At 43.7% G+C, this 14,920-nt stretch overlaps 1 protein-coding gene across 1 annotated transcript in view; it reads left to right on the top strand.

Moving 5' to 3' along the window:
• Positions 1-25: 25 nt before the first annotated feature.
• GRK3 (G protein-coupled receptor kinase 3) overlaps positions 26-14,920 on the top strand; it is a 117,203-nt gene continuing 102,308 nt past the window's right edge. The window contains exon 1 of the mRNA XM_027124441.1: positions 26-220. Within this exon, the coding sequence (XP_026980242.1) occupies positions 108-220 (113 nt within the window). The 5' untranslated portion in view covers positions 26-107. The remainder of the gene's footprint in view (positions 221-14,920) is intronic.

The following is a 14,920-nucleotide window of genomic DNA, read 5'->3' as shown; positions in this document are numbered from 1 at the left end:
GGGGGGGCTGCCCCGGGGCGGCCCCCCCACGTCGGGGCGCGGCGGGCGGCGGCGGCGGGAGCGCGTCCCGTCCGGGTCCTGAGGAGCCGCCGCCGCCGCTCGCCAACATGGCGGACCTGGAGGCCGTGCTGGCCGATGTCAGCTACCTGATGGCGATGGAGAAGAGCAAGGCGACTCCGGCCGCCCGCGCCAGCAAGAAGATCGTCCTGCCCGAGCCCAGGTACCGGCTCCCCGGCCCGCGCCGCCCCCCGCGTTGCCGCCCCCCGTGGCCGCCAGCGACACCCTGCGTCCGGGAGGGTCGGGCGCTCAGCCGCCGCTGCCCCCTCGGCCGGCAACCTCGGGGAGCGGGCGCTGCAGGGCCGGCCTCGCCGTTCCCGTCTCTGAAATGGGGCATCGGAGGGCTGTTGGGGGGACTCCGGGAGAGAGCGCCCCGAAGTGCCCAGCGCGGCGCGTGGCGCGTAGCGAGCGCCCCAGCGAGGTGTGGTGAGGATGTGGTTGTGACTTCGCTGGACCAGCTCCATCCCTGTCGCCCCTTCCTGCCCCATCTCTGCCTCTCGGTCCAGCTCCATCCCTGTAGTCCTCCCTATTTCATTGCTGTGGTTCCTTCCTGCCCCATCCCTGTCCTTCCAGCTCCATCCCTATCCCTGGCCCCATCTCTGTCATCCCTGCCCTCCTCTCCAGCCCCAACATATGGTCCCCTGCCTGCCCCATCCCTGTCCCTCCTTCTGCCCCATGCTTGTCTTTCCCTTGTGCTCCATCCCGGTCGTTCCTTCCCTAGTTTCTGTTCTGTCCCCTATTCCAGCAACGGCCTCCCCTCAGCTCCCTCTGGGCGCCTTAGCTAGGGAGTGCAGGCGAGTTGCCTTTTGCCCCAGGCACTTAAATTGGTGTTTTCAGTGCTTGCTCCCCTTGAGGTCCACCAGTCCAGTCAGCTTCCTGCACTCCTTTTCTCTTTGGTGCCTCCAGGCAGTAAGGAGTGGATTCTGACCCACCCGATTTTCTTTTTGGTACTAAGTGTGTCACCTGGTGACAGATCCACTGGTGGCACTTTATTAAAAGGTTGAAATGGGACTCACTTAAAAACGCATGTTGAATGGGTGATTCCAGGCAGGAATTTGTTGTTTAAATTACCGGCAAAGGGGCCGATTGAATTGGCGAGGGTCTTGGTGAGGTCCATACCAAGTTGTAATTTTTGTCTTAAAAATGATTTATTATTGATGAAGTAGTAAACGGCTTGATTAGTTCATATCATTGGCACCACCCCAGAAAATATCATGCATCAGATTAATAGTGAGTTTCAAATAGTGTATCAAAGGATTAGCGTTGGATTTTTTTTCCCCTTAGCTTTCCTAATTAACAGCATCATGAGGGGTACAGCAGATGTGTCTCCTTGACACTAAATAGCTCTTGGTCGATTGATGATAAAAAGAGGCATCTTCTTTATGGTGAATTTAAGACCATGAATTTTTGTAATGTATTGGAATCTAAAACCAAAGCTGTTCTCCATTTGAAAGCATCAGTTCTTCAAGTGTCATATACATCTAAGATTGCTTAAATGTTACCTTGACGTAAGAAAAAAAGCATCTTTCTTGTCATGCTGAGGGATCATCAGATTATTTTTACAAATCCCTGAGTCCAAGCCCTACGATATAGAAAATATCTTTCCCTTTGCGTTATTTGTTGTGAAAAGTCAAATTGTGTAAACGAACACGTGCTTCCTGGGTGTTTTTTGTCTCGCTTGCCCTTCATAGCCCCTGCCTCTTTTACATTTTGCAGGGAAAAACCTACTTTGATGAGTGAAGACAAGCAGGGAAAGTAAGGGAAGAGTGGAGGCCTTTTGGAGTGTTGTGAAAGCAACACTCCTGTTCCAGACTTTAACATATCTGAAGCTTGCTGATGATCAGTGCTGTTTAAAATTTCTGGCAAGTGGGAAACTGTAAAACAGTAACCCCCAAGTGAAACCTGAATTTCATTTAAAAAAAATAACCCTCTACATTTCTATAAATGTCATATATAGTGCTTAATTTCTTTTCCTCTTTTTCTTCCTTAAGGGCAGGGAGTCCCAAATATATAAAGTGTCTATATGTAAAATCAACAAATCTTAACTCATGGACAGTTTTTTTTGAGGGGGGAGGGTGACATATAATATTACTAAAATTAGGAACTGCTGTTCATTTTTTTTTCTTGGTGTTTTGAACTTACTATGACTTCTGCTTTTTTCAATGTCCCTCTTAAGAACATACTTACGTGCTTAGGGTATTCACTTACTTGTGTGAAGGCCTTTGTTTTCGGTGGCATTCTTTGGTAATGCTTTCTTTTAGGGCAGAATCAGTGACCTGCCAGCAGATTTCTCATGACATTTTAGAACTGAGACATATCAACAGGAGAGTAATTTTAGGAAGCGGCTCTTCAGTAATTGTTATTCTGTTGCTGTTTTGTTTTTAAATAGACTCGAATTAGGCCATTGGAACCTCCTCCAGAGATTCCAATTTGTTTTGAGTTTATCTCAACTGGCTTTAGTTTTGTGCTGTGACCATTTACATAGTAACTGCCACTCCTTGTGCTGTGTTAGGATTCTGGTACATAGAGATTATGAGGTAAAACATCTTGCACGTTTTTTCTCCACGACTGTATAGCAGTTAGTGGCCTACCTGCTCGATTTTGGGTTGGGGGTGAGAGGTTGGGGGGATTTCTAGCTCTGGTAAGCAAGTTAATTTCATGTTGAACTGCCTCAGCATCATGACTCAAAAGCCTGGGGGGATTTCGCTCTTTGGTAAAGGATACAGGTAACATGTTTTCTGATAAGAGTTTCTGTCTCAGCTTCATTTTTGGGGTAAGCCCTGTGATCAGCAGTCTTGGGCATTCTTGAAAAAGAGGTTTAGCTTTGTATTTTCAGTATCTAAATGGGAAGCATAAAACTTGCCATTGGTCTATCCTGAGTGACTTTTCTTTCCAGCTAATTATTTGAAGCCACTGAGTATTCTGTGTGCTTCCTTATTTCACTTACTTTGCCTTTTCCCCAGTTTTGCACAGAAAGGCAACAGAGTGAAGCAATAGCTAGCTAATTTCAATGAAGTGCGGGGTGTGCAGTCCCCTGCCTATTACAGGAGAATCTCAGAAAATGGAACGTTCCACCCTGGGGAGATTTTGCTTCTCTGAGATGGCAAGAGGCAACCATTTTGTTAGGCTGACACATTATTCAGTTAACGAACCAATGAGTGCAAATTCTGGAAAAGTTGCCTATTTGTTCAAATTATATAGCTGCTTTAGTTTACTGAAACATTTGTCGAGCTAATGTAGCTGATGTGCAGGCCCAGCTCATTCATGTGTGCATGCCAGTTGTTTTATGCCATGTCAGAGAAGAAACGCTTTTATTTAATAGGGTCTAATTCAGAAGCCAAGGCCTACAAAGGGTCAGCATCTTAAGCCCTGGAGGGTTCAAGGCAGCTTTTCCCCTGGGCTCACTACTCTTGTAACTTTTTCCGCACAGAGTGAAATTCAGTTGTCTTGAGGTCACACACACTTGCAAGAGGTTGAGTCACGAAAATCCATCTTTCCTCTGGTGTTTCATTTCTGTTCAGCGGACATTGAAAATTTGGGATCATCCGTCACAAAGCTTGTCCTTTCCAAGTATTCACACGCTATGCTAGGAAGGTCTGAAAACATTTCAAAGAGCCTTTCTAAGTTTCCGGGAGCATTTTAGACCGTCCTGAAAAAGGTGTGTGATACTGTTTATTCCATTAATTCAGTACCTGGTTGTAGAGGTGTTTCCCTGAGCCAAGCAGAGGGATACTGTGACCACCCTGGCCGCAGCCTCTTCCTTCAAGGGGCTTACAGTCTAGTGGCAAATACACTGGGAGTTGAGAAAGATGTTTCCTTTCATGTGCAGTTGCTTGAAGGTTCTGTTTAACTGTGGACAAGTAGCACGGATGGCTTTTGCTATTCTGTATTCACGGAACACATATCTGCTCAGTGTCTTATAGTAATTTGTTAACGATCTCCTTTGAAGAGCTATTTAGCTGTAACATATATAGTAATATGGTAGTGTGCATCTTCCTATTTTTAAAACTATCATGGGTAATTGATCTTGAAAAATAGCTCTGTTTTCTTCTGATGTGGAAATGGGGTTTATTCTGTAATTTCCCCAACTCCAGTCAGCGAGTGAGTGGTGGGTGACTTGAAAGATTCCCCTCCGTTTGGGTTGGAGGGTATTCTATGCCTGCAAGCCCAACTCTGAACTGAAAAGTTAAGGTTGAAAGAAGGAACAGCCTTCAGGAAGAAAGCACTCTATCGTCGATAGGAGCATTTCTATGCATAGAACAGTGGTGGTGGTCTTGCTTCTTTTTCTCTATGCGACACTTTCCAAATGTAATTTGTTTTGACCTTTCAGTTACTACTTCATTCTCGGTCAAAGTTAATTTGTGCCAGCGACTGAAGATGTAAGTGTGGTGTGTGATTGGCAATTCTTAGAAATAGACGTTCCAGTGCAGTCAATTTGGGACCCAGAATATGCCCAAGTCAAGCGTTGTGAAAGGCTTTGCGTCGAGAGCCCAGTCGATGTCTTTGAGGTACAGGAAGTCCCAGCTTTTAGAAGCGATGTGTTCTCAGAGACAGCCTCTTAAAAACACCTCCTCGGTACACTGAATCGGGTTTTGCCAAACATCTGTGTGGACGGGGACGGACACTGTTGGATCAGATGTCACAGCTCAAAGAAGGGACGCTTCCGTCTTTATCGTGGCAAGCAGAGTAAGAGATGCCACGGAGTAGAGAGGGCACCCGGGGTCCCTGCAACCCCGACAAGCGAGAGAGAAGTTTAAATTCCATGAAGTAGTGATATGACAACTACCATTTGCCGAGAGCTCGCCCTCTGCCAGGCAGTTTGCATCGTGAGTGCATCTGTTCCCCACAACGGTCCTATAAGGTCGTTAGCATCAGCTCCGTTTTCCCAAAGGAGCAGGTGCTCAGGGAGGTTTAGGAACTCAGTCCAGGTGACAGCTGAATGTGGCCGAGGCAGGTGCAGGATTCAAGCCCAAGTGTCCCAGAATCTGGGTCCTTTCCACCTTGCTATGCTGTCTCACCAGAAGGAATAGCGAACACCCCCACGTCCCATTTTGCAGGGAATGGATGAAATAGCGAAACTTTTTTTTTTTTTTGGTTGGGGAAAAATCATTCTGCGTGCCGATTCAGTCAGCTGCCAGGGTGGCATTGGGAAAGTCAGGACCGACCTCACAGACTGATCGAGACCAGCTATTCCTCTGGGACCTGCGAAAACGGTAATTATGACTAAGTGAATAAGCAGTTTCTGCCTTTTTCCCAGGAGGAGCTCAGGGGTTAAATGCCTGTTCTGTTTAATAGGAGAAGGGCAATCTCGCTGCTGTTAATGAGAAATTGTATAATAATAGACCGCCTCACCCCCTGGCCACCCAACAGGATTTCTCTCTTTTATCATTTAGAAAAAAAGGGCAGCTCAGGCTGCTTACCTCCCACCTGCCCCCACCCCCAATTTTCCATATCTGAGAAAAGGGTAAAAGGGACAAAACAATATTTTTGGCTTTATTTGCAGTAAAAATCACTTTCTCATTCAAATAATCTTCCTCTGTTAATAAAACTGTGTATTTGAAGATGGCTGTAGGTGAAAATGCATTCTGTGTGCCTGATGGTCTGTCCTCAGTCTCTGGACTTGAGTGGTAGGGAGATGGAAATGATGTACTTGGCAACTTTGGCTTTCTGGTTGTTGAATCATTTGTCAGCTAAGTCATTTGCATGCTAATGAGGTTGTTCTGGACCGCCTCTGCTTGTCCTCTTTTTCACTTCTTTATCCTTCTCTGTTTTTATCACTGATTAGAAGTTAGAACCCCTGGGCCTTTTGGGACTGCTGTATGGGTCTGAAATGCAGCAGGCTCCCCATATCCTGTAAATATTTCTCCTAATTTTGGAAGTCTTCTTTTGGGTCACCTGTGCTTTGGCTTCAGTGTGAAGCAAAAGCACATTGTAGTACTTTATAGGACCATAAAGAAAAAGCCCCTTAGAGAATACAGTGAAAATATTTTTGCAGCTCATATATTTTGTGACTGATTGTTTGTAAGAGTCAGCTTTGACCCAGCCTTGGACTTGTACTCTTTTGCTCTCATTTCCTTCTTCCAGGGTTTCAGGAGCAGGAAAAAGTGATTCTATGAAAGTAGCCCATATGAAAGTAGCCCGGCCAGACCTTTATCCTTAGTGAACTTGAAGGCCAGTTGTCATCACTGGCCCCTCATTTTCCTGTGCCCTCCCTCCTACCTGCCGTACTGTACTAAAAGAGAAAGTTCTAGACTAGGAAGTATGACCCTGATTCCACTGGCAATTTGCCATGGGCCGTTGGTAAGTCACTTAAATTCAGTTCAGTATTAAATTCAGTGTATTCAGTTTCCCCATCTGTACAATATGATATCTATTCCTTTTTGATCACAGAATGTCCAAATAAAAATCTGTCTCTTGAGAGCATTTTCTATCCATACATTTGTGAGCAGGAGAGAACATTCATTTCAAACACAGAAAACTCAAGAGAAAAAAGATCGGAAGCAGTGTGAAAAGATGATTTTACTTTAATTTACACCATAGGTGGTGGTGGTTGTGATTTATATGCAGTATGAGACATAACACCTTAAAAAAAGTACAAAACAGTAGGAGATAAAAGCAGTATTGCACGGAGACCCTTGTGCCACGTGCTCAGAGGGGGCGGGCTTGGGAGGCAGGACTTCTGAAAAGTTAGAATGTTGACCCCTAGACCCATAAGTAGGTGAATTTCCCAGATTTCTCCTCAGTGTTCTTCCTCTAGCTGTTTGTTGTAATACTGTTTGTCTAGAACCTTCTGCATGTGGTGCTTTGCGTGGTTCTTTTCCTTTCTTTCCTCCTTCCTCCCTTTTTTCTTCCCTCCTTCTTTCCCTCCCTTTTTCCCTCCCTTTACTTCCTTCCATCCATCCATCCATCATCCAGTAGGCTCTGGGCTATATTGACTTCAGTACCTAAGAGTTCACAAGCTTGCCACTTTTAAATATAGATAACTAAGCAATTAAGAGAGTTGACATCCTCAAAAGGTCTTTGCTTCAGTAAAATGCACCAAAAATCATAATCTAAAAGCAGCTGGCTTCAGCATATTAGGCATAAGGTGATGCACTCTAGTCTTCCTCAGACATTCAAAGATCGCATCTTAATAACATAGCAGTGTCATATCTCATGTTTGAAAAGATCTTGGAGGGCATCCAGTCTAGTCCTGCATTGGGTGGGCGACCTCCCTCTCTAGCATCCAGCCAGGGTCATCTTTGGGGAGCATCTCTGGAAGCTCCGTGGTGTTGGAAAGCTCTCTTTGTAATTCATTCTGCGCACAGGTCTCTTGCTCTCCTTTTGTGGGCTTGCAAAACAAGTTTAATCCCGCCCCAAAGTAATGCATCTTCAGACATTTGAAGGCAGCTACCCCAGCCCAGAGTAGCTGCTATGGGAAGCTGTCCCCCGTTCCTTTAGTTGTTCCTCATATCATGCTGAAGTCTGCACATTGCTCTGTAATCCACGCTCATCAGTCTGAACATTACCTAGCTGAGTAAGAATATTAAAATTGATGAAGACTAAAAAGGTATCTGCAGAGTTACTGTAATGAATTTAGTGATGGCAAAACTGTTAAATCCAAAATCAAGTGTATGGTCAAGTCCCTTTAAAAGTTCCATTATAGGGAGAACCTTTTTGGTCCCTTGAATGATTTTAAAAATCATTATACCGGTTTGATTAGGGGATTGTTTCCATTAGTCAAAGTTTGGAAGTTAGGCATGGGTTACATGTGTTTTGTGACAGTGACTGCCCTTTGCCAAGTGCAAAGTGAGTGTTAGGCACTGTGTATTTCTTAGATAATCATGGGCTAAACTATTTCAGGAAGAAAACGAGCTTCAATTAAGTTGAAAAGATCATCTTCTGAGGGTTAAAGAGCGTATGTTTCATATATTCTAAAACTTACAACTCTGGTAGCTGTGGGAAGCAGCAACTTTCTTCATTTGCAGCAAGAAAACTTTCTTGATTAACACCTCCTTGGTATTTGTATTTTGTGTCATTAAGTCAATCCGTTGCTCTTTATTATCTAGAAAGGTAACTGGTTATATTTTCAGGTCATTTGTTCTAAATTTTCTATATCTGTATTGCTTTCAATAAGGATTTAAGTTAAAAATGAACTGAGATGGGAAGGCATTTACACAGCTGTTAAATACTGCAGCCTTTCATTTTGCATCATGAAAATGTTTAAGGCTTTGATGACATTTTCGATGTATCTTCTTTGAAAAGTACAAGGCTTTTGCTGTTGGGTGTAAGAGTGGGGGGCGTCTATACCCCATGTAGAAATGGAATTAACCCTAATAGAAAAGGTCAAGGGACTTTCATATTCATCTTCTTTTTTTAACATCTTTATTGGAGTGTAATTGCTTTACAGTGGTGTGTTGGTTTCTGCTGTATAACAAAGTGAATCAGCTATACATATATCGCCATATCTCCTCCCTCCTGAGTCTCCCTCCCACCCTCCCTATCCCACCCCTCTAGGTGGTCACAAAGCACTGAGCTGATCTCCCTGTGCTATGCCGCTGCTTCCCGCTAGCTAGCTATTTTACATTTGGTAGTATATCATGTTCATCTATAAAAGGCCTTGCTTTTTTCACCTACATGTACTGTTTCTTTTCTCATAATGACACCCTAACTGGGACAGGGATTATGCAATAATCACCACAACATTAAGCGTAGAGTAGAGTGTAAAGTTTTCCTGCTCTCTTTTTGTGTTCCATTTTGGAACCGCTCCTTCTGTTTTGTTTCCAGTGGCTGTGGAGGAAAATTTATTATTTTATGCAAAACATCCCAAGTAGAATTGGGCTAGGAGGGGAAGGTGTTCTCTGCACAATAGTAGTTTCTAAGCAAGGGATGAGAGGATGCTTATGTTAATAACCCCCACCCCCACCCCCGCCCCCGCCCCCGCCCCTCCAAAGAAAAAACTGTAAGAGTTTTGTGTTCAGGGATTTCTTAGGGTTTAATCATTTGGTTTCTTTTCTTTCTTTTTTTTTTTTTAATTCCACGTGGAAAATCAGCCAGCCTCTTTATGTTTGTGTCCTTTAAATAAAGTGCCCTGCTTGAGAGGGGACTGGTATTTCAAATTAATTATTTTTTTACAATTCGGGTTACTCTGTAAGAGAAGCTTATTTTCTCTGGCCATGTCATGCTGGAACAGTTTAATGAACTAGAGGCTGGACGCTCCTTCCTGTAAGATCAGAATTTGAAGTTAAACATTATGGCCTATGGGTGTCTCACAAGTCTCTGGTATAGGATAGATGGTGGCAGAACAGTAGAAAAAGCCAGACTCCAGTTTTGAAGGGCCTCAGTGGTTCTAACCTGATAACATTCTTTCCCTGCTCTTAAGAAACAGTCTCCAGACCTGGGGTGTGAACTGGATCAGTATTAAAATGATCATGATGGGAGATCTACTTGCTGGGCTTAACAGTTAGGTCTGACTGTGTTAACTTGTTAAACCCAATGACATCTGATGGTCATCTGTTTCATATTTATGCAAGAGATTTGAATTCAGAGCACAAAAAACCCCACTAATACTTGTATATAGCGCCTTGTAGTTTTACACGTATTGACTCTTTCTTGTTAGTTTTTACAGTTATTCTCTGTAGTTGGTAGACATTTGAAAAAGAAAAAAGAAAATTACTCCAGACATGTCCATGTGGAGACAATGAGAGGGGTATTTTGTCTGTTTGGGGGAAAGCTGGTACTCTCCTCGGACACCAGTGTCTTTCCTGTGGTCCTGGGGGCTTCCCCCTGCCCTTCAGACTCAGAAACTGGATTCTGTCATGGCACTGAGTCTCTCTCTGCCTCTTACTGTGAAGTTCACATCCATCAGCTGAGTCGGCCCGACTAACGCCTTCTCTTCTCTTCTCTTCTTCGAGCCCGGTGGTTCTTATTTAAAGACCCCTTTGAGAATCCGATGAGGTAGAGGCTCCCACCCCTCAAAGTGCACTGACTCACACGGTCAATTTACCTGAAAAGCCAGACTGTAGGTGGAGTGTCCGATTTGCTGCTTTACACTCAGCACTCATTCTCAGGATTGTGCCTGAAGTCCCCATGACCGGAGAGTTCTCCCCTGCAGGCGGCCCTCGTGGAAGTGACGCTGTCCTCAGAAGGTGACACAGGTGGCGCAGGCCTGTGGCTGGAGGGGTCAGAAGGCCTAGCCCCCTGGCTCGGCAGCTGCAGTAGCTGGGACCAGGTCATTTCTCCAGGGGGTGGCTTTACCCTGGATGTGGAATCCTGGAATTCCCTGACAGTGAGAGGCCCCTGTCCACATATTCATGTTTCCTGCTCTAACTGGTGCCAGGCCCCCACTGGATTCGATCCTAATTTATATTTAGGATATAAATTCCTGCGACACATTGTATGGAGATACAGAACGTCCAGCATCTCAAATAACTGAAGCCACAGCTTGTTAGCCGAGGAGCCTTTGGCATTTCTCTGCCCTTTGTGTTAGGTGTTGATTTAAAATTTTCATTCTCCGAGAGCAAGCTTTTTCCCTTATTTTCAGATTCTTGGAAACGGTTCCACAATACTCATCATCCCCATTTTAGGAGGAAGTTCAGGTTCAGAGAGAAGCTAATTGCTCAGGATCACCTTGATAGCAAACGGCACAGTTGAGCCTCAGTTCAAATTCTGTGCATTTTAATAGACAACCTCAGACTGCCTTCCGCCACATGAATCTTCTAAACAAAGAAGTTTCTTGGATTTGGGTAGGGGAACATTGTCAATTTCAGATGCTAGTAACACAGTTTGAAATGCATTGTCTTCGTTCAGTTGGGTGATCTACTGCAGGGATCTGATGAGGTGATCCAGTAGCTTACATATATTGATACTTTCATTATTTTCCTACCTCAGACACACTTTTGTAATTTCAGATGCACCCTTATTTCAAAAGCAAAATTAAAATTCACGTCTCTCCCTGTCTGTAGGTAAATGGGGATCTTTGGCTTGAACATACTTGTCAGTTACTCTAGATGCATTAAGGATTTTTTTATGTTACATTTATTAATCTTGTTAGTGGTACCTTCTAAATTGTGGTAGAAAATTAATGGAGCAGGTTGCCTATTAAACCTTCATACAGAAAGGTCGTTGAGCTCACATTGGGATGGGGTTCTGTTTGTCAGAGACACTATAGTGACCCAATCCACAGCTCAACTTCTTCACCTGCTCTCCCCGAAAAAGAAATTCCCCAGGTAAAACGCCTTATTGATCACTACTGGCAGTGAAGATGGAGCACCAACTCTGTCTCTGGAAAGCGGCAATGAAAAAGGTAAAGAATTAAGCATTTATCTTACCTTTCAGTACGAACTACATTTTAAGGTAACCAGAACTCCCTAGTTGGTCATGGGAGATTCATCTTTACAGAAGAATAGCAGCAAATCAGAAGGAATGATGGAATTAGAAAAAAGAAATCATCGTTTTGCAACGTTTACTGAAAGTATTGATTTAGGCAAAGATCATCAGTGTATGAAACCACTAAATGAAAGGTAGATGGGGGAATTTTAAATGGAGAGGTCAGACTCTCACCATCTGAATTTTCACATCACTGATGTTGGGGCTCAGGACAGGCCGACCCCAAAATAGGCCAAAGTGGCGTACTGATTATTTTGAATTAAGGTTACTTAAGAAACAGCCAATGGAAGAAGAACACTTTGACCCTCCTTTGTCTCCAGAAAGCAGGAAATAAATCTCCCATGTGAAAGGTACCCTCCCCGCCCCAGGAGGTAGAGAGACATCCTTATCACCAGAGATGGCAAGCCGAAAAGGCTGTGTAAACAGACCTTGTTATTACTTCTTCACTAATTTATGACCCCAAGCCCAAATGTCTTTGTCTTGTCAGTTCTTCACAGATTTATTGTTTCTTTATCTAAGAAGTATAAAAGCCACCTGCTTTGGTCCTTTCTTTAGGTCCTATTTCCGTGGGACTTCTGTACCTATGAATTAAATTTGTTCTTTTCTCCTGTTACTCTGTCTTGTGTCCATTTAATTATTAGACCGGCCTAAGGAACTCAAGAAGGGGAGGGGGGAACTTCCCCCTCCCCAACGCTGAGGGGAAATAAATGCGTCTCCTTGTATGAGGCAATATGAAGACTATGTAGTGAGTATTCCTGCCCCCAAAGGTGGACTTGCACGGACTCAAGCTCAGAGCTGACTTTCAGCTCACAGGACACACGGAGGTAGAAGAACAGATTGAGTGACCTTATGAGGAAGCAAACAGGCAAATCCAGAATGGGGGCTATCCTCCAGGACTGCGGTCCTGGTTTCCTCAGTAAGTCACTGGCATAGAGATAAAAAGTGGGTGGTGGGGATGGACGGGTGCTCGAGAGTAAAACAGATTTCAGAGATATAATCATCAAATGAATGTGTGGATCTTGATTTGATCTTGATTCAAACCCAACTATATGAAAGACACCTCTGAGAGAATCCTGGAAATTTGGTTTAGGAAATGGGTATTAGATCTTCAGGATTTATTGTTACTTCCAGGGTGGGGTTGGGAACTGATAACGGATCATGCTTATTGGAAGGAAAATGTCCATAGTTTTTAGAAATGCAGATAGAAGTAGTAAAGGTAAAACAACATGTAGTCTGAGATTTGCTTTAAAACGCTTTAAAAAAACGGAGGAAAAGTGAAGGGGAGGATGAACGTAGCAGACTAAAATCTTGATAACTGTTCCTGAGGTGTTGATTGACGGGTTATGGGCATTCATTCTACCATTCTCTACTTTTCGCATGTTTTTTTTTGGCGGTACGCGGGCCTCTCACTGTTGTGGCCTCTCCCGTTGCGGAGCACAGGCTCCGGACGCGCAGGCTCAGCGGCCATGGCTCACGGGCCCAGCCACTTCGCGGCATGTGGGATCTTCCTGGACCTGGGCACGAACCCGTGTCCCCTGCATCGGCAGGCGGACTCTCAACCACTGTGCCACCAGGGAAGCCCTACTTTTTGCATGTTTGAAAAATTTTACAAGAATTTTTAAAACCAGTAGAGAAGATCGCTTTGTGTGAGGATCAAGGCTGTCTTCGGGTAGGGCTGACGATAACCTCGTTGTCCCAATGTCACGTGTAACCAGCACTGGTGACTTAGGATATAAATTCCTGTGACACATCGTATGGAGATACAGAACGTCCAGCATCTCAAATAACAGACTGAAGGAAGGCTGATGTGCTTTTTGGAAACTGCATTAGATGACTGAAAGAGAGCCTCTGTGACACTGATTGCAAAGATATGGATAGAGTTGTAATAAATGCATTTGCAACCAGAGTTCTGACTCATCCAAGTCGTGTGGACAGATTTACAACCTTTTGACTGGAAGACTCCTCATCGAAGGATGAGAAAAAAAAAAAAAAGATGGAAAAAGATTATCCAAGAGAGAAAGCATATTAAGACGTGAAACTTACTGTATCCATTTACTCACTGAGTATGGAAGACTTCACTGAGCCTCATTCAGTCATGAATATCTATTAAATCATAGCTCTGATGTTTACATTTAGCATGCTATTTAAGATGATCTATCCTGTAAGCATACTTTCCATGCCTAATGAGACTCTGCAATGTAATTCTCTCTCACTGAGGTTACTTTAACAACTTTCTATTTTTAAATTATGTGACTATTAACTTGTCAAAACATTTCAAAATTATTTATTTATTTATTTATTTTGCGGTACACGGGCCTCTCACTGCCGTGGCCCCTCCCGTTGCAGAGCACAGGCTGCGGATGCGCGGGCCCAGCGGCCATGGCCCACGGGCCCAGCCGCTCCAAGGCATGTGGGATCTTCCCGGACCGGGGCACGAACCCGTGTCCCCTGCATCGGCAGGCGGACTCCCAACCACTGCGCCACCAGGGAAGCCCTCAAAATAATTTCTTTAAAAGAAGTGTTTTCTAATGTGTTGCTCTAAACCAGACCTCACCAACATTTTGCCAATAAGACTGGTATGAAGAAAAACAAAACTTTAAGAGAAGTCAAAACAAATCTGGATAAATGGGAGAGTTACAAGATATTTCTAGACAGGAAGACTCAGTATTGAAAAGATGTCAGTTCTCTTCAAATTAACCTATCCCAATCAGAATCCACGTGAGAATTTTAAAGAATGTGATAAGCTGATCCTCATTCATCTAGAAGAGAAAAAAGGGCAAAAATAACCGATCAGTGTGGTCTTGTTACAGGCACAGACACATAAGTCTCGTTTCAGGCACATAAGACACGTAAGTGGCAGAGCATGCAAAAATCTCCTTGTATGCATATTTATATTCATCTATATAGTAAAATTGGAATTTGGCGTATGAGCAAAGGTTGCATTTTGAGTCTGTCGGGGAAGGGATTGTGCATGATAGCTGGCCATCAGGTAAAGTCATAACCCCTCCACATTGTAAAAAAATAAATTCCTGAGTTAAAAAAAATAAATTCCTGAGCTCTGATGAGATGATCATCAAAATATTAAAAATAGAAAAACATGAGAGAATATATTTTTGTTACTCTGGGATATAAAGGGCTGTCCCAGGTGAACCCCAAACCTGGAAACCATAAAGGAGAAAATGAATGAATACATGACACAGATGAAGAGTTCTTGTGTGATAAGTGGTATCACGTACCAAATTAAAAGATGAGTAGTTGAAAAATTCCACTGGATGATCTTATACGGAGCAAGTTTTACTTTGTAAATCTGTTTGCCTAGAGAGTGCTTGTTCTCTGAGGTTCTGGCCTGGTTCACATTGTCTTAGGGAAGAACTGTGGGAGACAAGGAAGCTCAGCAATTGTATCCAAGTCAGCATTTTTGCCAGTTGTAGAAACAAAATGTCATCTGTCAGTCCTTGGAAAGGAAGTGTTTGCTTTATATATTTATTTATTTTTT

This window comes from Aethalodelphis obliquidens, unplaced genomic scaffold, assembly GCF_003676395.1.
Source record: "Aethalodelphis obliquidens isolate GAN/ISIS:26980383/991018 unplaced genomic scaffold, ASM367639v1 scaffold28, whole genome shotgun sequence".
Taxonomy (NCBI): Eukaryota; Metazoa; Chordata; class Mammalia; order Artiodactyla; family Delphinidae; genus Aethalodelphis; species Aethalodelphis obliquidens.
The sequence above is the reverse complement of the archived record's forward strand: the minus strand, read 5'-3'. Positions and strand labels throughout refer to the sequence as shown.